Raw genomic sequence first — 23,469 nt, forward strand, 5'->3', positions numbered from 1 at the left:
CTTTAAAAAATAACCCGAACCGAGCACGCTTTACAAATCCCTGCAGGGACAGAGGTAAAAAAGGGAAACGAAAATCTCTTTACCTTGGACGGGAGACGAAACTAAACTGAGTTTTCCAAACACCCACGAACTGTAGTGAAACCAGAAATCTTAACTCGTTTCAAGCGTAATACATTTAAAATCATAGCACGGAACGTTGATTGTTTTTAAAACAGCATTTGGTTAAGGCCGGGGGGAAATGCATTTTCTTTACCAGCATTTCTGAGTAAAAAATATTTCCTGCATTGAAATGCAAGAAAACACGGATTAAAATAAATACAGGGTTTTTTAAATCTAAATTAACTAGAGCTTTTTTAAAAAAAACAACAATTTAAACACTAATTCGCATTCATTGTTTTATTTTTCATACAATCCACCATGCTTTTAAAAGCTGTCTTTTCTCTATTTCAAAATTCTTTTGCATCTGCACAAACACATAGAAAAGCTCCCCAGATATTTTAGCAACTGCGACTTTTTTTTACAACCCGATTTCTTTGTTTTAGAAACACAACCTCCAACACACATCTGATCATTGCACAGACAGCTACCCCTGCACTAATCCTATCTTTTCCTCCCCTCTCGGCTACACCACAATACTCCTAATATTCCCAGAGACTAAGATCTGCGCAAGTGAAGATCCTATACAATAATATAAGCGAGTCCCTTTGGGTTTTTTCCTCTTCCTCTGGTTTTTTTTTAAATTATTGTTTCTAGCCTCTACATTTGATTCCCCTTCCACTATCCCCAGGAAAAGACGTTAGAAGGGAAAGTCCTGCTTTGCCGAACAAGACATTGGGTTGGGTCTGCTTGCGCTTTTTCCTTTTAATGCAAACGCTTCGATGTTGTTTCTGTTAACAAGCTCGGACCCTGCCTCAGACACCAAATCCACATGAAAATACCGAGGAAAACGAAAAGCAACATGCAATCTCCCCCTTGGTTTTAATCGGTATATTTTGCAGACTCCCTTTCCTCTGGGTTTCTTCCCCAGTCTGACCTGCCAGCCAGTTCCGCGACACCACCCTCCCAGCTCACCTGTCCCGGGAAATAGCTCGGCGGAGAGGCTAAGGCTTTGGGTTGTTTTAAAGGGCTTTGATTTGTTTTGCTCGAATTTACCTAATTCCTCCTCCTAGCCTCCCAAGCCCCAGCGCTGCTGGAGCAGCCCAGAGCTGGCGCACTTGGGGCTGGCCGCCTCCTTGCCCAACAAGTCCAAAGTTCAGCTAAAGTTTGGCTGATAAAAACAGAACCAATCAAAAGGTTTCAGCCACCCGTATAAACACAACGAACTCCGTCAAATCCAGGCCCAGAGCAGCTGCTCCCCTTCTGTGCCCCCCCCCAAAACCCTTTACCCACTACCCCCCTTTCCATTTGCATCCTGCAGGAATGACTCTCCCTTCCCACTGATTTGCATATCTTATATTGCCTAATGGGGGAGATCATGGCAAGGTAGAAGTCTGCCGAGCCCTCTCACAGGAGATTCACCAGGGCACGGAGGAGAAGCAGGTGTCTGGGGCTCACGGGGGGAATCCAAGACTTTGGGGTTTTTTTAACCTACCTTCCCTCCCCCCCCACCCCTACCCCCCTCCCCTTCTCTCTCTCTCTCCCCTCCTGGTAAAATGGTGTCCAAGCTCAGCTCTCTGCAGCAGGAACTTCTGAGCGCTCTCCTCAGCTCCGGAGTCACCAAGGAGGCGTTGATCCAAGCCCTGGAGGACATGGTGCCCGCCACCAGCTTCGGGGTGAAGCTGGAGAACCTGCCGCTGTCCCCAGGCAGCGGGACGGAGGCGGACAGCAAGCCCGTCTTCCACACCCTCACCAACGGCCACAGCAAGGGCAAGCTGTCCGGGGACGAGGGCTCCGAGGACGGGGACGACTTCGACACCCCGCAGATCCTCCGGGAGCTGCAGGCGCTCAACACGGAGGAGGCCGTGGAGCAAAGAGCGGAGGTGGATCGGATGATCAGGTACAAACGGGGGGGTCCCTCCTCTCCCCCCAGCCCTGCAGCCAGAGGCCCAGGTGGGATGAAGGTTCGCTCACTAGGCAGCGGCCTCTGAAACCCAGCTCGCCCCAGGAACCGGCCCCTCATGTTCCCCCTCCAGCAGGTGACCAGGGAATCGATTTCTGGCCGCGTCTACACGCAGCAGGAGACCCCGCGTCTGCCAGGTCACTTTCTGCCCTCGCCTCCTGGCGTGCTGAGCGCAGGGCTCGGGCCCAGAGAGGCGCGTGTAAATCAGTAAATCGGAGTGCGTGTGTGGAGGGGGTTATGCTGAATTCCATGAAGTTTTGCTCCTTTGAACCCCGCTTTGTCAGAGCGGCTGTCTGGGCCCACCCGCGGGTGCTGGGCGCCTGAAACTAAACTTTCCAAAGGAAGGGAAATAGCCCCGAGGCAGTGGCGATGGGCTTTGTTCTATTTTAAAACTAGATTTGAAAGAGCCCCTTAAAAACCCCCTCTCGGTCCTATTTCTCCCGCTTACACCTCGCTTTTAATCCGCACCCGGGCAGCCCCATAACGTGTAGCTAACCAGTTAGGTGCAGCTCCTGGGCTTCTCTCCAGCCGATTGGATTCGGAAAATCCTGCCGGAGCTGGAAAAAGAAAATAAAAACTAACTCCGAGCAGACCCGTGCACCGCCGAGCGAGCCCAGCTCGGGCTTTGGCTAATGAGGAATAAACCTTCGGGTAACTTTGCGCCTTGAGAGCCGATCTCTTGCCTGCTAGCCAGGGGATGTGGATCAAAGGCGGAAACGCGTCCCCGAGCTCTGTTGCCCTGTCAAGGTGGTTAGTTAGTTAGTTACTAATTATCCACGTCGCTCATTGTTTCTTTTTCTGTAGCAAAATATCAACTAACCCCAGCCCAGCCCCTTATTAACCCCAGGGACCAGGAAAGTCTCTAGCCGAAGGCTGCAGTTTCTTAGCGTAGAAGCGAGCAGGGAAAATGCTTTTCAGGCCCAGGGTAACTTTTTTTTCGGGTGCCGAGCGAATTAGCGCAATGTAGCCCTTGCTAAATGCCAGTGCCCACAGCCAGACCCACCCGTGTGATGGACAAATCCCTGGGCACGGCTGGGCGGCCGCATGGGCGGCTCGGAGTGGGTATTTCAGGGGCGCGTTTGGTTTCAAAGCCGGGGCCAGTTCTCCGCCTCGTCTGGCGCCTGCTAGGAGGCGGCTGGAGCAGGGACTGTCTGTGCTACCCGGGGCTGCTTTCGCAGGGAGCCGCGAGCGACCGGGGCCCTTCTCTCTGCGCCGGGCGGGAGGCGTTGGACCCCGCGGGGGCTCCCGGCTTCTGGGCCGCGCTGGCCCCGGGGGGGACCCGTCCCGGGCGTTACCTGCACCCTAGTGCCTGGGCTCTGCGCAGTGCCCGAGAGCCGCCCGCGGGCTGCGCCCTTCCCTCCGCGCGCTCCGGGGCAAGCCCGGCCGGCCGCACGTGGAGCCGAGCCGCGGGTGTTATTAATTTATTTCTATAAATCATCAACCGAAAGAGACGCGCGGGGCTGCGGGGCGAGGCGGGTTATTCATTGGCAAAGCAGCCCGCGGGCGGGGGAGGAAAACCCCAGGCGCTGCGGGTGCTGGGCGGCTTTTTTGGCCTTCTCTTAGACACACAAACACGCCGGAGCTGGAGCTGGGAGCCGGGCGGCCCCTCCAGCGCCGGGGCCCCAGGGAAGGAGGGTCCGGTCCCTGAGCCCAGCTCCGGCCGCTGCCAGGCGAAGGAAGGAGGGAGAGGGGCAGGGCCAGTTCGGGACTCGCTGGGGGGGGATCGAGTTTATTTCTCTTTCCCCCCCCCCTCCCCAGGTGCCGCTGCCCCAGTCTGGCCGCGTGTCCCTGGCGCGCCTGGTGCCAGCGGGGCGCACGGGGCAGGGAATGGGGCGCTGCCCTCTGACTGTGGGGGCGGGGAGGCCATCACGGCCATGGGGGGGACACCCCCCCACAGCCAGGTATGCTCGGCAGGTGCCCGCTGGGGCTGTCGGGGACGGGGGAGCGCTGCGGGACCGGAGCGGGGCCTGCACTCCCGCAAGGCAGCGAAAGCCCCGGCCCCGCGGCTTCCAGCCAAACCTGCCCCTCCGCCTGAGGCGGGGAGACAGAGGGGAAAAGCACCGAGGCTGCCTCTTGTTTGTGTCCAAAGCGGGTATTGCTAATGCGCCCCGCGGCAGGCCCCAAGACCTGCAGATTGCACGTCCAGTTACCTTGGTGTGAATAATACCGAGCCCCCAGGAGCCCTAACCCTTAACCTCACAGCCCAACTCAGCAGCGTTCAATCAGTCTGTCCCACCCAGCAACCTACAAAGCGTCTTTCCACCCCCTGAGAAACGCCCTCAGCTCTCTCCAGACCCTCTAGCAAACGGACTGTAATGCTCTGTCTAGGTGTATCTGCTGCACCCCATTGTTTTTCATGTCTGTCGTGGTACTTTGTGGGCTGGGCCCCTGTTGTGCTAGGCCCAGGGCTTGTATGTCATCCGCAGACACTTTACAATCTGTACATCTGAGACAATGATGGGGGGAGAAGGCTGATCAGCTTAAAACTCCCTTAAAAATGACTCTGCTCAGACACCGGTGAAGATGTATTGATCAGACTAGACAATTTCCCGGTAGTGTTGAGGGTGTTTTCTGACAAGATTTGCATCCCTACCTTCATTTGCCTTGGCCTGCTGCCCCTGGGATTCTCTCCTCTCTTTGGCTGGAGAGGCCTGGTGTGTGACCATCCACCCCATGCTCCTCTCAGCTGCTCATTACACCTGTCCTCTTCCAAAGTAGATGAAGGTCTGAATTCTGCCCCCCTCCCCCAGTGACACCTGTGTAACCCCACTAAAGCCGGTAGGTTTGCATGGACAATAACTCTGGGCAGAATTTTGCCCTTTCAGTTCAAAGCTTGCCTTTGGTGCAGACAAGATCCACTCAGCGTTCAGCAGCAGTGATCAGAATGTTGGGAATCCTTAAGAAAGGGATAGATGATAAAACAGAAAATATCATATTGCTTCTCTATAGATCCATGGTACGCCCACATCTTGAATACTGAGTGCAGATGTGGCTGCCCCATCGCAAAAAAGATGTATTGGACTTGGAAAAGGTTTCAGAAAAGGGCAACAAAAATTATTAGGGATATGGAACAGCTGCCATGTGAGGAGAGATTAATAAGACTGGGACTTTTCAGCTTGGAAAAGAGACGACTAAGGGGGGATGTGATTTGAGGTCTAGAAAATCATGACTGGTGTGGAGAAAGTAAATAAAGAAGTGTTATTTACTCCTTCTCATAACACAAGAACTAGAGGCCACCAAATGAAATGAATAGGCAGTAGATTTAAAACAAACAAAAAGAAGTATTTTTTTCACACATCACACAGTCAACTTGTGGAACTCCTTGCCAGAGGATGTGGTGAAGGCCAAGACTAGAACAGGGTTCAAAAGAGAACCAGATAAATTCATGCAGGATAAGTCCATCAATGGCTATTAACCAGGATGGGCGGGAATGGTGTCCCAAGCCTCTGTTTGCCAGAAGCTAGGAATGGGCGACAGGGGATGGATCACTTGATGGTTACCTGTTCTGTTCATTCCCTCTGGGGCACCTGGCATTGGCCACTGTTGGAAAACAGGATACTGGGCTAGATGGACCTTTGGTCTGACCCAGTATGGCCGCTCTTATGTTCTTAAGATCAGGCACACCTCCCTGATCTTAACTCTAATGCCAAGAACTCCCATTTTGCTCTATGCAAAGCCTTTGTGGTCATGGTACATGTAGGTACCAGTGACACAGGGAAAGGTAGGAGAGAGGTCCTGGAGGCCAAATTTATGATGCTAGGTAAGAGATTAAAATCCAGGACCGCCATAGCAGCATTCTCTGAAATGCTTCCAGTTCCGCATGCAGGGTCAGTTAGACAGGCAGATTGCAGGGTCTTGATGTGTGGATGAGATGATGGCACTGGGAGGAGGGATTTAAGTTCATTAGGAACTGGGTAACCTGTTGGGAAAGGAGGAGCCTATACAGGAACTAGGTTGCTAGCATGTAAAATTCAAAAGGTTGTAGAGGAGTTTCTAAACTAAAAGGGCTTGGGGGAAGCCAACAGGTATGGAGGAGCACATGGTTAGGACAGATGCATCCCTTAGCTGGGGACTTATTAAAGGGGAGATTTTATATTCCAGTAAAGAGGAGAGGATAGAATTTGATAAAGTACAAGCTGGAACTGAAGAGAAACAGTCAAACAAAAAAGAGCCCCATTCAATTACATCAGATGAAGGCAGATACAAAATGTGTCAATATTTAGTTAAGTGTTTGTATATAACTACTAAGATGGGTGAACTTGAGTGCCTGGTATTAAATGAGGATATTGATATAATTGCCATCACAGAAACTTGGTAGAATGATGACAACCAATGGGACATGGTAATACCAGGGTACAAAATATATTGGAATGACCGAGTAGGTTGCATTGGTGTGGGAGTGGCACTATATGTGAAAGAATGCCTAGAATCAAATATAGTAAAAATCTTCAAATGAATCAAATGGTACCACAATCTGTCTGGCTAGAAATGCTTGAATAATAAGAGGAAATAAGTAGGAGTACACTGCCAATCACCTGACCGTCATGGTGATTGTGAAATCCTCAAGGAGATTAGAAAGGCTATAAAAACAACCCCCCCAATATTAATGGGGGATTTCACCTCTCCCAATAGTGACTAGGAACATGTCACCTCGGGATGGGATGCAGAGATGAAGTTTCTAGACACCATAAATGACTGCTTCTTGAAGCAGTTAGTCCTGGAACCCACAAGGGGAGAGGCAATTTTTGATTTAGTTCTAAGTGGTGCACAGGTTCTGGTCCAAGAAGTGAATGTAGCTGAACTGCTCTGTAACAAGGACCATAATGTAATTGAATTTACATTCCTGGGGGGTGGCGGGAGGGGGGGAGGAAGCAACCCATCCCAATGGCATTTAACTTCAAAAAGGGGAACTACACAAAAATGAGGAGGCTAGTTAAATGGAAATTAAAAGGAACAGTCACAAGAGTAAAATGCCAGAAAGCAGCATGGAAACTTTAAAAAAAACACCATAATGGAGGCTGAAACTACATACATACCCCTAATAATAAATATTTATTACCTCAGAAGCGGGAAGCCTGCCTGCCAAACAATCAGTGGGGCCACTGGATGGTCAAGGTGCTACGGGAGCACGCAAAGGAAGGAACTGGCTGTTGAAGAGAAGCTAAATGAATTCTTTGATTTGTTCTTCACTGCAGAGAATGTGAGGGAGACTCCCACACCTGAGCCATCATGACAAATCTGAGGAACTGTCCCACTTTTGAGATGTCAATAGAGGAGATTTTGGAACAAATTGATAAAATTAAACAGTAATAAGTCACAGGGACCTAGTGGTATTGACCCAAGAGTGCTGAAGGAAATCTGATATGAAATTGCAGCCCTACTAACAGTGTTCTGTAACCTATCACTTAAATCAGCCTCTGTACCAGATGGCTGGTGGATAACTAGTGTCATGCCAATTTTTAAGAAAGGTGATCCTGGCAATTACAGGCTGGCAAGCCTAACTTCAGTACTAGGCATATTGGTTCAACCATAGTAAAGAACAGAATTATCAGACGTTTAGATGAACAGGACATGTTCGGGAAGAGTCACATGACTCTTGTAAAGGGAAATCATGCCTCCCCAATCTATTAGAATTCTTTGAGGATGTCAACAAATATGTGGACAAGGGCATTCCAGTGGATACTTCCAGAAAGCCTTTGACAAAGTTCCTCACCAAATGCTTTGAAGCTAAGTAGGCCGTCCTGGGATAAGAGGGAAGATCCTCTCATGGATCAGTAAGTGGTTAAAAGACCGGAAACAAAGGGTGTAGGAATAAATGGTTCGTTCTCACAGTGGAGAGAGGTAAATAGCATGGATCTGTACTGGGACCAGTGCATATTCATACATGATTTAGAGAAGGAGTTAAACAGTGAGGTGGCAAAGATTTTGAAGATATGAAATTACTGAAAATAGTCCAAAGCAAACTGCGAAGAATTATAAAGGGATCTCACAAAACTGCGTGATTGAATTTCATCTGCCAGTTTGTTCCCCAGTGTTGATAAATGCAAACTAATGCACACTGGAAAACCATAATCCTAACTATACATATAGAATGATGGGGGTCTAAATTGGCTGTTACCACTCAAGAAAGAGATCTTGGAGTCATTGTGGATAATTCTCTGAAAACATCTGCTCAATGTGCAGTGGCAGTCAAAAAACTATCAAAATGTTAAGAACCATTAGGAAGGAGATAGTTAAGACTGTAAATATAATGCCACTATATAAATCCATGGTACCCCACACCTTGAATACTGAGTGCAGTTCTGGTTGCCCCAACTCAAAAAAGATATATTAGAAATTGGAAAAAGTACAGAGAAGGGCAACAAAAATAATCACATAACACAAGAACCAGGAATCACCCAATGAAATTAATAGGCAGCAGGTTTAAAACAAACAAAAGGAAGTATTTCTTCACACAATGCACAACCTGAGAAATTCATTCCCAGGGGATGTTGTGAAGGCCAAAAGCATAACTGGGTTCAAAACTGGATTAGCTGAGGTCATGGAGGATAGGTCTATCTGTGACTATTTGCCAAGATGGTCATGGATGCAACCACATGCTCAGGCCGCCAAGAGTGGGTTTGGGCCCTGGTGAAAAAAATTTTTTGGGCTCCCCAGCAAGGGCAGACGAGCTAAACAGGGCCAATGAAGCCAGGCCCCAGGTCCCCTTCTGGACTGCTGGGCCTTGGTAATTTGTACCGGCTTTCTCCCCTGTCGTCGGCCCTGCACATGCTCTGCATGTCTCTGTCTGCCAGAAGGTGGGACTGGAAGACAGGAGATGGATCACTCAATAAATTGCATTGTTCTTTTCATTCCCTCTGAAGCATCTGGCACCAGCCACTGCTGGAAGACAGGACACTGGGCTACATGGACCATTGGTCTGACTCAGTATGGCTGCTCATACGTACTCGGAGAGGGAGCTGGGGTATAAGAATAAGAAACCATTGCAGTTACTCTGAACTAAGCCCATCCCTGCTGTGATTCCATTGATTTCAATGGGGTTTTGCCTCAAGCACTGTAGTATTCCCCCTGCCACCTTTGGTCAGAGAATAATAGTTTCTGGCGCAATCCCCACTGTGCCTTCTTCTGTGTGGCCCCTTCTGGATAGCGTAGCCACATCTGCAAGGCTCCTAGTCTGTCCAAATTTAAATCCTCTTAAAGACCCACTTCTTCCATGCTGCTTACAATGACTTTGTCTTACCTATAAATTGCCTTTTGCTGTTTGACTTCCCTTGTCTTCGGCCTACTTGTCCATTTGTGATTGTGAGCTCTGTGGAGCAGTGATTGTCCTTGAGTGTTGGGATGGTGCCCAGCACATGGCTGGAGCTATCCTCAGTACATAATAATAATAATTAATAATGACTGTTGAATGACTCCTGCTAAGGGGGACATGTGACTGCTACATGCAGACAATTGGAATTCGCTCTATGCACTCTGCTGCTGAGGTGCACAAAAATCCACCTATAACTGGAAGGTGAGGTGAGAAATGCCTGGCTGAATATCTGCAAGGCTGCCTCTACCCCAACAATCTAGTATAAAGAAGTCTGTTTAAAATAAAAGGGTAAGGGGTGACTGAGCACAGCACACCTAGGAGCTTTTAAGCTTTTGCGTGTGTACCGAGAGATACAGATTAGATAGATGGTCTATGCAGAGAGCCAGGTTTATAATCCAGGAGTATAAATTCTTGGCATATTTCTCTGAGGATGTTGTCGAGTTTTATTTACCTCTTTTCAAGGCTGGAGGGGCGGGGGTGAGAGAGGGAGGGAATCCTTGGAAAGAAGCTTCATGTGACATCAACAATGCAACAGACAACCTCCGCTCACATGGTTTTAGAAAAGCCCTGGTTTGGGTCATGCATTCACAGACAAATTATTGTTAGTTATCTTTACTTGGGGATGAACTTCCGAAGACGTCAATAGGAGGGGTTGGGTGGACCAGGAATGCAGAATCAGGCCCGTGATCTGCTTTGAGAACACCACAGAATGCTATGCACTTGGAGGGAGTTATGGTCCAGATTCGTGGTGGGGGTCACAATGTTCCGTTCACACCAGCCGAAGATCGGGCTCGGAAAATCTATCTTAACTTAGTACAAAGTTAACCAGTTTCTCTTAGAAATGGTGAGTTACTCTCTTTTAGTAGCGTCATTGTTCAGTAATTTTATAAAATCATTCATCTGAGATAAGCCAATGACAGCCGAAGAAAATCCGTATACAGTGTGGTCTAGTGGGTAGAGCACTGGCTTGGGACTCGGGAGATCTGGGTTCCTATTCCTGGCTCTGGCCTTTTTTGTGTGACCACAAGAAAATCACTTCCCCTCCCTGCATCTGCTTCCCCTTTTGTAAGATGGGAATAGTGCTACTGCCCTCCTTTATAAAGCAGTTTGAGATGGATGGATGAAAAGTGTAATATAAGAGTGTATATATGAGTCACTTCCTGCTCTCTTCGTCATCTTCCCGGGTAACAGGAAAGCAATGAAGCTTTCTTGCCTCTTACAGTAGCCATAGCTTTATAGGTAATTCTCTGTATAATCTTGAATGTTCTTCGCCTTTGGTAAATAGAACCCAGCTCTTAAAATGATGAGCTCTTTAAGAATCTTTAAATAAATATGTGCAATAAAATGATTTCTCTAGAGGAACACAGTAGCAAGGGAGGGCAAGTCTTGTGAGAAGACATTCAATTTCCAGCAACAACCAGCCAGGTCAAGACTAGAGGCTGTGACCGGAATAGTTAACAGTTTTTCTGGATCTCTGTGTACCTGTAATCCCCATGCAGAGTGGGAAAGACCTGGCTAGATTAATGTGGATTTGCAACCAAGACAGGCTGCTGCTGGATCACCTTGATCATACAGGGAGAGAGGTGACCCATAACAAAGGAATACATTGGGGAGAGCCAGCACTATCTGAACTTTGCTAATAGGAACTTCGTGGGACTCAGTCTTCTCATAGCTAGGGGCAGTTGTGATGACAGCACAGAGCCAGGTAGAACTGCACAATAATCTGTAGGGAATAATTGACTGAATAAATTTCTTTCTCCTTATAAGAGATCCCCCCCCCCCCTCGCCCCGATGTATTCACGATTCAAAATTCTTCACTGAACACGTTCCATGGAATGGATGATCCTTGGTTGGTAGGGTGTTTTTTGTTGTCTGGTTTGTTTGCTTGCTCATTTGTTTGTTTTGCAAGCATTTCATTTAGGGTGTTCAACATTTGAGATATTTTGGCTAGTGCTGACTGGAGGCAGGTCATGTAGCATTGTTTCTGTTCACTGGCTGGATTAGTGTAACCCTTAAAATCCGGTCTGTGGTGGTGGTGAAGTTCCAAACTCATTTTCTGAAAAGTCTCTAGTCCTGGCTTAAAGCTTACTGCTTAGGTGACTATTTCTGCCAGTATACTCGCTTGCTAAACTAGAAATGGAACGTGATGCAGATACAGTTGGGGCAAACCAGTTGTCATCTTGAATTCAAGTGACTATTCCTGTAAGAGATTTGGGGGGAATGTGTCACCTCTGTTGATGAAGTATAAGAAATGTGAGGATGTCACCCAAGGCATTAGGGATGCTAAGTGCAGGACAAATGCCTCTGTAGGAGAATGATGGGAGGCAGGAGAAGTGCTGACCGTGGCCCTAGAGTCCTGATTGTCTTTCCCACTGATTTCATTGGCCCCACTTGCAGATAATGCAAATCAGATTTGACTCTACCGTTTTTATGTTGGGGGAATGGGGCAGCTCGGTTTTCTGCAACATGACTGAAGATTTTCCCCAGATGGTCTGGACCTGGAACTCTGTCACAACCCTAATGCAATGGTGTTTGCTACTATTAGGTGTTTGCAGGATTGACCCCATAAGCACATGAGTAACTCAATTTATGGGACTAGTTCAATTGAACTATGCTTCCCTGCTCAGGTTTTTACAGGTATGAGGACATGGCATGAGATATAGAGCAGCAGTTCTCAACCAGGGGTCTGGGGCTCCCTGGGGGGCCATGAGGAGGTTTCAGGGGGTCCGCCAAGCAGGGTCAGCATTAGATGTACTGGAACCCAGGGCAGAAAGTTCAAGCCCCGCCATGTGGGGCAGAAGCCTGGGGCCCCAAGCCCCACCACCTGGCGCTGAAGCCTGAGCAACTTAGCTTTGCGGGGCCCCTGTGGTGCGGGGCTTCTGTGGTGTGGGGCCCCCTAACGTGTCTCTGGCTTGTGATCTACTAGATATGCAGAAAAACACCTGTTGTGGCACAGGTGGGCTATGAAGTTTTTATAGCACGTTGTGGGGGCCTCAGAAAGAAAAGGGACCCCGATATAGAGTAAAGCCAGCAAGTTCTGAAAAATCATTTAATTACGGTAATTACAGTTGCCTATCAATGAGACGCCACTTTCCAGCCACCTTATGTTCTGGGTCTTTCTGTATTTCTATACATGAGTCTTTCGATATTTCACTGATGTGTGGATTGTCTCAGCCCAATTCTGTTTAAATGGGCTTTGAACGTGATTTACAATCATATCGTTTAATTTTGACACTGTTTGTAACAAACCAAAATCTGTTCTCCTAGAAACGTTTTCCTCCATCGTATGGGCGCACACCTTTGTTATTGGCGAGGGCTGTCCCTAAGTGCTAGGCTGTGGCAGCGTATCGCCTGGGGACAGGGCCCACGTTTCTGCTCTCTGTACAGCACCTACACTGGGACTCCTAAGCACTAGGGCAGTAATAACAAGGTGCATGTATGTATAATACATACCACAATGGCTAGTGTCATATGAATGAATATGTAGGAAAAATGTCACTGACGTATTCCTTTTGAAAAAGTCACCAAAACAATTTGAGGGACTTTATTAATGGCTGTAGCAAAATTAAGGGGAAGGGTGTCAAATTTTGAGCCTACTAAACTGTGTTTGGATCCTGCATTCCATAATCAATAGACCCCAAACTCCTCTTATTTTATTATTTTATTTATTATTTTTATATTGTTGTTTTTATTACCATAGCACCCATGAACCAAGACCCCATTGTGCTAGGTGCTGTACGAACACAGAACAACCAGTGCGAATTTTCAGTACTTTGAGAAAGCAGGATTGGGCGTGACAATAGTTATTGTTTTAGAGGGGAAACGAGGGAAAAGTGCACTATTATAACAATATTTTTCCGAACTCACTTTTATGTTGGTTACCAGTAGCTTTGTTTTCAAGCTGCTTTCAGGACAAAAGGTAAGACATCTATGGGACTTTTTTTCCTCGACAAATTGAAGGATCCAAAGGAACAAATGAACTGAAAATGCAGTTGGATGGTTATTCTAAGTAAAATATTAGAATAGCTCATTATTTTAGTGCACAACACTGTGACCAAGTTCATGATCAAAAACGATTTTTCAGCATAAAGCACTTCCTTTTAATTCACCGTCCTTGTCTATAAAAATAAATCCAATCATCTTAAATAATTGACATGTATTTTTGCATATTAACCTGTCCTTAAATCTGCTAAGGGTAGTTGTTGTAACAGTATTTACCATAAAATGTATTTATTATTTAGTTAGAATTATATGCACCCCAAGAAAGGATGCCTGGCCATACACTGAAAGTGCCCTGGAAATAATTTAAAAATACATTAAAATCAGATCCTGATCCTGCAAATATTGATACACTTGCAAAGCCCGTGCATTAAAAATCATGAGATGTGGCTAAAAATAATCAGATTTTAAAAAATCAATAGATTTGTCTTCTGGTTTTTGAATCTTAAGGGTGTATTTGGCTCCTGTTTTCGGGCTTTCCTCTGCTACCATGAGGGCTAAAAATATGACTTTTGTAAATGAAAGCTGGGATTCTTACATAATCACTTACTCCAGGAGCTGAGAATTTAAGGGACGAAAACAACAAATGTCACAAGATTTGTGATAAAATCCATAACAGCAGGCAACACTGCTTACACACTGTGAGTAGCCCGGTTGACTCAGGGGAACTATTGAGAGTGGATAAGGTTAAGCATGTGCCTAAATCCATTGGAGAATTGGGGTCTTCATATCCAACTATAATTACAGTGCAGCACTACAATTCAATATAACCGTCTACGGAGGGAATTCAGAAGCTCAAATCACCTTGTCCCTCCTACAATTCTCCAGGCGTATAATTTCTCCCATCCTGGTTTTAAAAGCCTGGCGGGGGAACATGAACTTTGCAACATGCCCTGAAGGTCCTCAGAATTGGGCTTTTCAGACCCAAGTCCAAATGTCCACCCTGACTTGAAGCAAACTTTCACAAGCTTTTCCTCATCTTGGTTTCCCAGAGTTGTGAAGCATCTGCTGAACCTATCTCTTTACTCGGGTTTTGGAGAAGGCAGCAGGATCATAGGAGGGCTTAGGAGTAAGTTGTGAGTCTCACTATTAATGAAGGGCTAAAATATTTACCATTATAAAGCTATTGTTGGATGTAATTTGTAAAGAAGGTCTGGGTCTCAACAAAGGCTACGGTCTTTGCTGTAACACTCCACATGATCTTCAGTTCTTTTGGGGATAACTCATTAATGCAGCATGAAAGAGCATAGAAAAGAGGTTAGGTTAAAAAATAATTGTCCAATTGTCACAAAATTAGAAGTCTTCACTATCTGCTGTGTTTATGTAAGGAACTCCCATTATGGAACATGTTGTTCATACATATCATCAAGGGGAGTGATTATTATTACTATTGCTACTAATAATACTTCATGCTTCTATTGGACCTTTAATCCAAGGATGGTGGATCTCAAAATGTGTAATTAAGCCTTGCAACATCCCTGTGAAGCAAGCAAGTTTTATTTCTCTTTTACCAATGGGTAAACTGAGCCCCAGGCCGAGATTAGGTGGCTAGACAGTGGTGAAGCTGGGAATGGAACCTAGAACTCCTGACTCTCAATCCCTTGCTTTAACCACTGAGCAATATTATCAAATTAACTTTTCACCCAGCTGAGGTTATTCCTAGGGGAAGTGAGATATGACCGGAAGGAGTAAGTTTGTGGATCAGATTCAGATTAAGGGACTGATCCTGCCCCCTTTGGAGTGAAGCGTCTTCCAGGGGAGCAGGGTGGGATCTGTCTCTGTGCTGGGCTCATGGAGAGAGTGATTTTTAAGGAGCCCGACCCATCAACAGTGAAACTGCCCACCTTAGGCAATTGAAAGGAAATCCTGTTGTGGGTTTTTGGGTGCCCACCTGTAATGGATTCTGGGTTCACTAGTGTATTCAAAAGGTATCCAATTAGTAATAGATTCTTAGCAATCAGCCTTTGGTTTTTGTCATTGGAATAAGCTTACCCGGGCACCTCCCTCAGACCAAACTAACTGTTTGTTTGTTTCCTCCTGTAGTGAGGACCCCTGGCGGGCTGCGAAAATGATCAAAGGTTACATGCAGCAGCACAACATCCCCCAGAGGGAGGTGGTGGATGTCACAGGCCTGAATCAGTCTCACCTCTCCCAGCACCTCAACAAGGGAACACCCATGAAAACGCAGAAGCGGGCAGCACTCTACACGTGGTACGTCCGGAAGCAGAGGGAGATTCTCAGACGTAAGTAGTCTGCTCTAGACGCCCTTGTTCCTTCCAGTCTTCGCGCTGCGGCTCGTTAATGTGCAGATCTGCTCTGAAAAGTAACTGTGTAATGGGGCTTCGTGTTTCTATTGATACCTCGGTCCAATCAGGCACACGTTTGGCTTTAAACCTCTGATTTAATAGGGCCACATGGTTAAAGTCAAGCATGTGCGTAGTGCTTTGCTGCATAGCCGTGGATTTACATGCTTAAAGTTAGCTGTGATAAAATGCTTTGCTGAATCAGGGCTTGAGTCTCTCAGTGGTTTTTTGTATCAAATGCTCTCAGTCAGTCAATGAAATTAAGCAGGTAGAAAATGAATTATCCCCCTTTTTTTCCATGCTCAAATCAGAGTTTATTGTCTTACTGAGACATTTCATGTCTTGAAGCATGCATAACGTCCTGATTTAGCTGTCCATGTGACCACCACAGATCCTTGGTAGTGCCATTGCTCAAAGGATTGGACTGCATTTTTGATGGTTTGTTTGTAACTTTACTGCATAACATTTAAAAAAAAGTGTTTGTACTTAGATGCATCTTTTTGAAAAAGCCCATAAGAAATACACTGAAGCCCACTGAGCAGCAATGTTCCACTTCCATGTAGCCCCCACTAAAATCACTTTGAATTGCCCCATGTATGTGTTACAATTAAAACCAAACAATTCATAAGGAACACCTGATTTAGATGACTTTTGCCTCTCTGTCTGCAGCGTCTCACATTTATTCATTATTCACAAATATGTGGGGAATATTTTCTTCAAATAATCCAGCTTGTTTCTGAACAGTTTGTTGGGAGGATTCTAAATTCAAGCTGATTTGATTGGACACATAAGTCATCTGATATTATTTCTGTTCCCTGATTGCAAGGGTGTGACTCTTGGCACAAATATTCACCCCAGAAATTTGATTCCCTTTGCCCCCAGCTGAGCCTAGCTCAAGTCACATGAAGAGTCCCAGCAGCTTCAGTGAGATTAGTCGTGTGATTAGTTAGGCACATGCAGGCCCGGCTCCAGGCACCAGCGAAGGAAGCAGGTGCTTGGGGCGGCCAATGGAAAGAGGCGGCACGGCCGGGTCTTCGGTGGCAATTCAGCGGCAGGTCCTCAGTCCCTCTCTTCCTCTTTGAGCTGTCGATCGCCTTATTTATTTATTTATTTATTTCCCCCGCTTCGCCGCTTGGGGCGGCAAAAAAGCTGGAGCCAGCCCTGGGCACATGCATAAGTATCTTTCTGAATTAGGGCCGTGGAATATTCCTATAACACTTGCGGTTGCCCTGGATGTTCCAATCAGTGAACTTCTTTGCGGCAGTATTTGTGGGAAATGAACTCTTAAAAAAGGGGATGTGAACACACCAGAAGAAAAATCTCTTTTTCCAGAAATGTGACTATTTGAGGAAATCTTTTGGGGGCAGTAATTTTCCAATACTCTAGCGGTAGCGTTCTGATCATGTTTGCCAGGCTGGTAGGAATCTTCCCCTGGATTCTTAAAGGGGCAATGACAAATACCTTGGACAAAAATTGTAGTTTTAGTACATTGATAGAAATATAGTTGTCAATTTAAAAAAAATCATTGAAATCAGCTGGGTTTTTTAACCTGAATTTAAACCTCCCTTTGCAGTGTTTTACAAACCAGTGGTTACAGCCTTGTGCTAATGCATGAGAATCAGAAAGATTTTAATATCTTGGCTAATGGAACAAAGAGTAATAATGAGAGAGGGTTTCTATGGTGAGACTCACCCCTTGTGCAGAAGTGCAGTTGAGCACACCTTAAGCTTAAGGGTTTAAGTGGGACTTTAAGTGGCGCTGAAACTGATGAAATTCACCCACAAAGAATAGGCCTTGCCAGAGAAACTGGCTACTTGGTGATAGAATTAGAGTCAGCAGGTGAAGGGAGCTCAGTGAACATGACCTATTTGGATCTTAGTAAAGCATTTGATACGGTGTCTATCAGAGGCCAGGAACAAAAAATAGTAACGGGATCAACTGATGAAGTCTGATCCTGATCCCATTGGTGGGATTTGTCACGGAATTCAATGCGAATGTGATCAGATCCTAGAAGTAAATATGCATAACTTTAAGTGCTCGGTAAGTTGGGGCACGTGAATTTGCACATGCTTGAAGGAGGGAGATGATTTTGGGGGTAGCTTGGGGTGATGGACTGAGAGTAAGAAAGAGAACTTTCCTGCATGGACAGGAGAGATTGGGTGGCCTAGTTATTGACTATTCTGATGTCACTGTCCAAACGAAATGAAGCACAAAACTAAATGAAGCAAGCAGCCAGCCCCAGTGGTGGAAAGTTAATTCACATTTTAAAATTCTTTGCTTTAATGATCTAAGGCTAAGTCAGTAGCAGGGCCGGCTCCAGCTTTGTTGCCGCCCCAAGCGGCAAAGCGAAAAAAAATAAAGGCCGATCGGCGGCACTTCGGCTTCATTCTTTGCGGCAATTCGGCGGTGGGTCCTCCGTTCCCTCTCTTCCTGTTCGGTGGCATTTCGGCAGCAGCTCAAAGAGGAAAAGAGGGACTGAGGGACCTGCCACTGAATTGCTGCCGAAGACCCGGACGTGCCGCCCCTTTCCATTGGCCGCCCCAAGCACCTGCTTCCTTCGCTGGTGCCTGGAGCCGGCCCTGGTTAGTAACATTATATGGAAGGATAATAGTGTTTCCTCCATCATTCCTTTTAAAGGACGGTGTCCCTTTTTAAAACACCCCCCCTAAAATTCCTGGGTGCTGCATTTCCATGTTTCCTTCAGTGATGCTTAGGCAATGAAGAATGCAGAAAAGTTTCAGGTTGTTCCTATGGCCTCCTCTAACAACCCAAATCTACAGGGGCCCAATATAGCGTGTTCATTGAGTTCAATGGCCCCACAGACCTCTCCTTTACTCATGTAATTAGCCCTTACTCCTGAAATTCATCTCATTGAATCCAGCTGGGGCTATCCATGTGAGTCAAGGGCCCTAAACTATGTCTTAAAAAGTAGTTCAGCATGTGTCCTCCCAACGGGATGGAGTATCATTCTATTTCCGGAAGATAGGGACTCCAGAAAGTCTTTCAAACTGAATGTCAGTGCTTTGAAAATCCACCTAGAGGGGAAAAACCAACCCCCTGCTCCAACCTTGGCCTCTGTTTTCTGCTTCTCTTGTTGTCCCAAGGGAAAAGCTATTATAAAAAGAAGGAGAATTTCCCTGCAAAACTGAGAATAATAAAACCTGCCATCAATCTCCCTTTACGGCTGTGCTGACAGGCCCCAGCTCTGGCAAGCAGGCGTGGAAGGTCACCCGTTCGCCTCTGCTGTGCTGCATTGCCCAAGGTGTTCAGTTTTGGAAATGGCAATCCTGCCGCATACATGAGTTGATTTAAGCTTCCTTATTGCTGGAGGAGTGTGTTTGTTTCCCATTGGTTTGAAATGGAGCTGTATCAAAGGAGGGGAGTTCTTTAGGAACAAAGAGAGGCAGGATTCGGGGGGGATCTTTGAAGTCTGACTGCTTAACTCATAACGTATTAGCTTGAGTTCACACAATCCCGCCCTGAACAAGTACACGCAGGCACAGAAAGCTAGGCCATGAATATGTATCGTCTGCATATGCCTTCTCATTAAGGGAGCTGCTACACAGCTCAGGGAGCCTCATACATATCCATAATAATTTTAGAACATGCATCTGCGGCTGTGTCTTGGCAGAGGCATGGGAAGGCATTTTGCAGATTAGCAGCAATCGCAAGAGGGAGAGGTAAAACTCGTGGAAAAGTCACATATTAGGGGAAAGTTGGACCTGTGCCCTACCGAACATTCTCGGAGCTGCCAAAAATTCTGAACTTCCCACCTGCCGTCATCGTTCATTGTCTTGGGGCTCTGCACTTCCAGGCTCCAGCTTGGAGCAGCGGGGAGAGAACCTGGTCTCGTAAGATTTCCAGTCTGGCTTTGCAAACCTAAGAGGTTTGGACAGAGAATCTTCCAAATCCTTGGATGCTTTCTCTGAACTTCGAGTGGAACAACTGACCCTTTCAGATTAGCCCATGGCTACTTGATTATTACTATCTTGAGGCCCTTGTGTGGAGCTGGTCTACGCTACAACGTTAGGATGGTTTAACTACATTGCTCAGAGCTGTGAAAAATGCCACGCCCTGTGCCATGTAAATAAACTGAGTGATGCTCCAGTGTAGACACTGCTAGGTGGACCGAAGAATTCTTCCATCCACCTAGCTACCGCTTCTCGGAGGGGTGGATTTACTACAGTGATGGAAGAACCCCTACACCTCGTAAGAGACAGTCCCTGCCCTGGAGAGCTCGCCCTCAAGACAGACAAATGGTGGGTGCTGGGAGAACTGAGGCACAGAGAGACTGAGTGACTTACCTGAGATTGCACTTGGCGCCTTTCTCTCGGAGAGGTTGGCTATTTATTTATGTTTGCGCAACTGAGCCCCTCTGAAACCATTACTGAATTAAATCACAGCACCCTGCTGAGCGAAGAAACTGAGGCACAGATAAGAGGAGTGACTAGGACCCAAACTGCCAGCCTTCCTTTAATGTGTCCTAACCACAAGCCACTCCCTGTGTCCCCCTTCCTCCCAGGGTAATAATCTGTAAAGTGCACTGATGGCTCTCTATAAAACATTGAAATGGGGGTATGTTTCGTGCTCAGCTACATTCGTGTCAATCCAGAGCACCCCCCTGAAGCCGGTAGCTATCCTGGATTAGCACTGGTGTCATCGCTGAGTGCAGGACGGGGTGTGGAGACTGGAACTCTGGGGAAGCCTGTCTGAAGCGTAACTTAAACCAGTCTAAAAAGCATCAAAGCTGCAAACAGCTGTGAGCTGCTCACCCAAGAGAGGGTCCATTAAAAGGTGTCAGGGGGTTGCCAACCATGGTCTTCGTACACGGTTTTGTGCCAGGGCTGTGTTTCATGTTTTTCATTGCGAGGGTGTGGGTGGGTTTGGGAAAGGCAGGGAGAAGTGGGTTCCCTTTCTGATCCTGCTGGTATCCAGATTGCTGCCTGCAAATAAATTGCCTATTGTTTCAAATTGCAGTCCTGCTAAGGCTCTTTAGCAGAAGAGCTCAATGGCACAGACTGAAGTGATTAGCCAGCCCCAGTCTCACACATCCAAGGATAAATTTATTGACCTTTCCGTTGATGGCAGTGGGGTGTGTGTGTGGCTGGTGTGTACTGTACTGGGTCTCAAAATTGTAACTTTCCTAACAAAGCAAAGCAATTGGCGTCAATGCAGCAATCACTGGGTGATATTCTCTGGCCCGTGTTATACCGGAGGCCGGACTAGATGGTTCCTCTTGATCTTAAAATCTATTGTTATTTTTATTTATTATTTATTTGTATTGTGGTGGTGGCTAAGAGCCCCAACCACTGACCAGGACCCCCTGGTGCAAGGCTCTTTACAAACAAAAAGACAGTCCCTGCCGGAAAGAGCTTACAATGTCAGTATAAAACGGACAGCAAGTGGATACAGGGAGGCAGATGGGGGAGCACAAGGAAACAATGTGACGATATGAATATGAATGCAGGTTATTTTCTGAGTGGCAGTGGCTATAGGCCAGATCAAATCTGCTCCTTTCTCTTTCAGAATTCAACCAGACAGTCCAGGGTTCTGGAAATATGACAGACAAAAGCAGTCAGGATCAGCTGCTGTTTCTCTTTCCAGAGTTCAATCAGCAGAACCAGGGCACGGGCCAGCTCGAGGACACCTGCTCTGAAACCCCCAGCAAGAAGATGCGACGGAACCGATTCAAATGGGGGCCTGCCTCGCAACAAATCTTGTACCAAGCCTACGACCGGCAAAAGAACCCTAGCAAGGAGGAAAGGGAAGCTTTAGTGGAGGAATGTAACAGGTAAAATGGCACTGGGCTGGCTCAAGAGAATATTGTCCTCCCCCCAGCTCCATTGTCTCTCAATTAATTGGCGAGTCTTTGTTTAAAAATACAAACAAGCTAAGGGAGGCCAAATCTGTATGGTCCCAGGCTTCTAGTAGGCACTGTTGGAGAGAGGGAATCTGCTATACGTAATAGGAGCCTGGCTCCACGGATAAATGACTATGGGATCCTGGAAAAGACGTTCCATCCCTTCCCTTCTGCACGATTCTCTCTGAGGGCTGGTCTAAACTTAAAACGCTGCTGCGGCACTGGGAGACCGTCAGCCTAGTTAATTCACCTCCGCGAGAGGCGGTGGCTGTATTGATGGGGAAAGCCGTCCCAGCAACGTAGCACTGTCTACACCAGGGGCATAGGTCGGTGTAACTGAGTCACTCAGGCGTGTGGGTTTTTCACACCCCGGAGTGACGCCATTATACCGAGGTACATTTCTAGTGCAGACCTGGCCTGAGCATACATTCTTTCCTTCCCTGTGAGAAGATGCAATGGGCCCAAGTTGCAAGGTTTGGATCAGACGTTCCCCCAGGCTTACATGCGTGTTTCTGTTGATTGAAGCTCTGATGCAGAAGAGGAGCCAAACATGTGCCTAATATTAACATGAGCAATTCCACTGAAATCAAGGGGACTATTCAAGTGTTTACCATTGAACTGAGCTCTGCTGGATCGGGGCCCTATCCGGGTCACAGAGTTTGGATCCGAATCCCAGCTGTCTCCAAGTTCAATGGTATCCATGCCCAGGGTTGGGGTTTGTGCCCATCCCGAATGCCAAGTTTAGGCTTGTTTAAGGAGGGCTGGAAAAATCCGAACCAGCCCAAGCCTAAGCCTTTGCCCATTTTAACACGCAGCACAAAATCAAACCGCTTCTTGGGGTTCTCAAACGCTGAGAATTTACTTTTATTTTATTAACTTTTTTACATGCTGCTTTGGCCTAATGGGTCTTGGCCAGGGTTGGAACTGCAGCTGCAAGGTGCAAGCAGGAGGAAGGGTCATCCAGTGCCTTAGACTGGAATTTGGGTTACAGGTGTTCAATTCCCTGTTCTCCCCACACCCAGAATTCCTGGGGGACCTCGCGCAGGTCACATTGTCTCTCTGTGCTCAGTTCCCCATCTGTAAAATAGGGCAGTGCCGTAATCCTCATCTCACCAGGGTGTAGTGAGGATAAATACCAAGAGGTGATGGGCCAGATAAGTACCCTCCATGGACGCGTGATCTTATAAACACCTACATAAAATGCCTTGTGAAAGAGGGAGTCTAGCTGGTGTGCTGCTGTTTCACTGTGTGGCCTTGAACAAGTCACCCCTCCCCATTCTGCCTCAGTTTCCCCACCAGTAATAGAGTGGGAATTGTGCAGAGATGTCATGGGGGTGCACTCGCTATTGTGCTTTGAACCAGTAAAGGGCTATGGAAATGTGATGTATCGTTATGGACTTCATAGCGACCTGTTCCAAAGTGTTCTCTTCATTCGCCCCCTAGGGCAGAATGTCTCCAGCGAGGAGTGTCCCCCTCCAAAGCGCACGGGCTGGGATCCAACTTGGTGACGGAGGTTCGCGTCTACAACTGGTTCGCGAACCGACGGAAAGAGGAGGCTTTCCGCCAGAAGCTGGCCATGGACGCCTACAGCACGGGCCAGCCACACAGCATGAACCTTCTGCTGTCCCACAACTCGCCCCATCACACCCAGCCCAGCTCTTCGCCCCCCAGCAAAATGGCAGGTAAGCGAGAACATAACCGTGTGCAAAGTGGAGTGGGAATTGGTTTTGCAAACCGCTCCTTAGTGTGTGTGGGGAGGGAAGTGTGACCTTGTGGGAAGCAGGAACCTGGAGATCTAGCTGTGTTGTCTCTTGAGCTGGAGTGATTTTAGCTTGTTTCCCTTGCCTGTAAAATAGGGCTAGATTCCCTCAGTGGCAGGGTGGTGGTTGTGTGGCTTGTTGCAATATTGTCTCTGAAGAGGAAGGATGGGCTTGTT

The 23,469-nt window shown here is 47.1% G+C and overlaps 1 protein-coding gene across 9 annotated transcripts in view; it reads left to right on the forward strand.

Annotated features, from left to right (window-relative positions):
• The window catches only part of HNF1B (HNF1 homeobox B), an 84,362-nt gene that overhangs the window by 21,963 nt on the left and 38,930 nt on the right, over positions 1–23,469 (forward strand). For 4 of the 9 annotated variants that reach the window (XM_039508264.1, XM_039508262.1, XM_039508265.1 and 1 more), the window contains exons 1-4: positions 1,653–1,996; positions 15,414–15,613; positions 21,200–21,464; positions 22,977–23,215. In XM_039508264.1, the coding sequence (XP_039364198.1) occupies positions 1,653–1,996; positions 15,414–15,613; positions 21,200–21,464; positions 22,977–23,215 (1,048 nt within the window). Of the gene's footprint in view, positions 1–1,652; positions 1,997–15,413; positions 15,614–21,199; positions 21,465–22,976; positions 23,216–23,469 lie in introns of those variants that run through there. The other 5 variants (XM_039508268.1, XM_039508270.1, XM_039508263.1 and 2 more) reach the window with 4 other exon arrangements.

Source organism: Mauremys reevesii, linkage group 20 (assembly GCF_016161935.1).
Source record: "Mauremys reevesii isolate NIE-2019 linkage group 20, ASM1616193v1, whole genome shotgun sequence".
NCBI lineage: Eukaryota > Metazoa > Chordata > Testudines > Geoemydidae > Mauremys > Mauremys reevesii.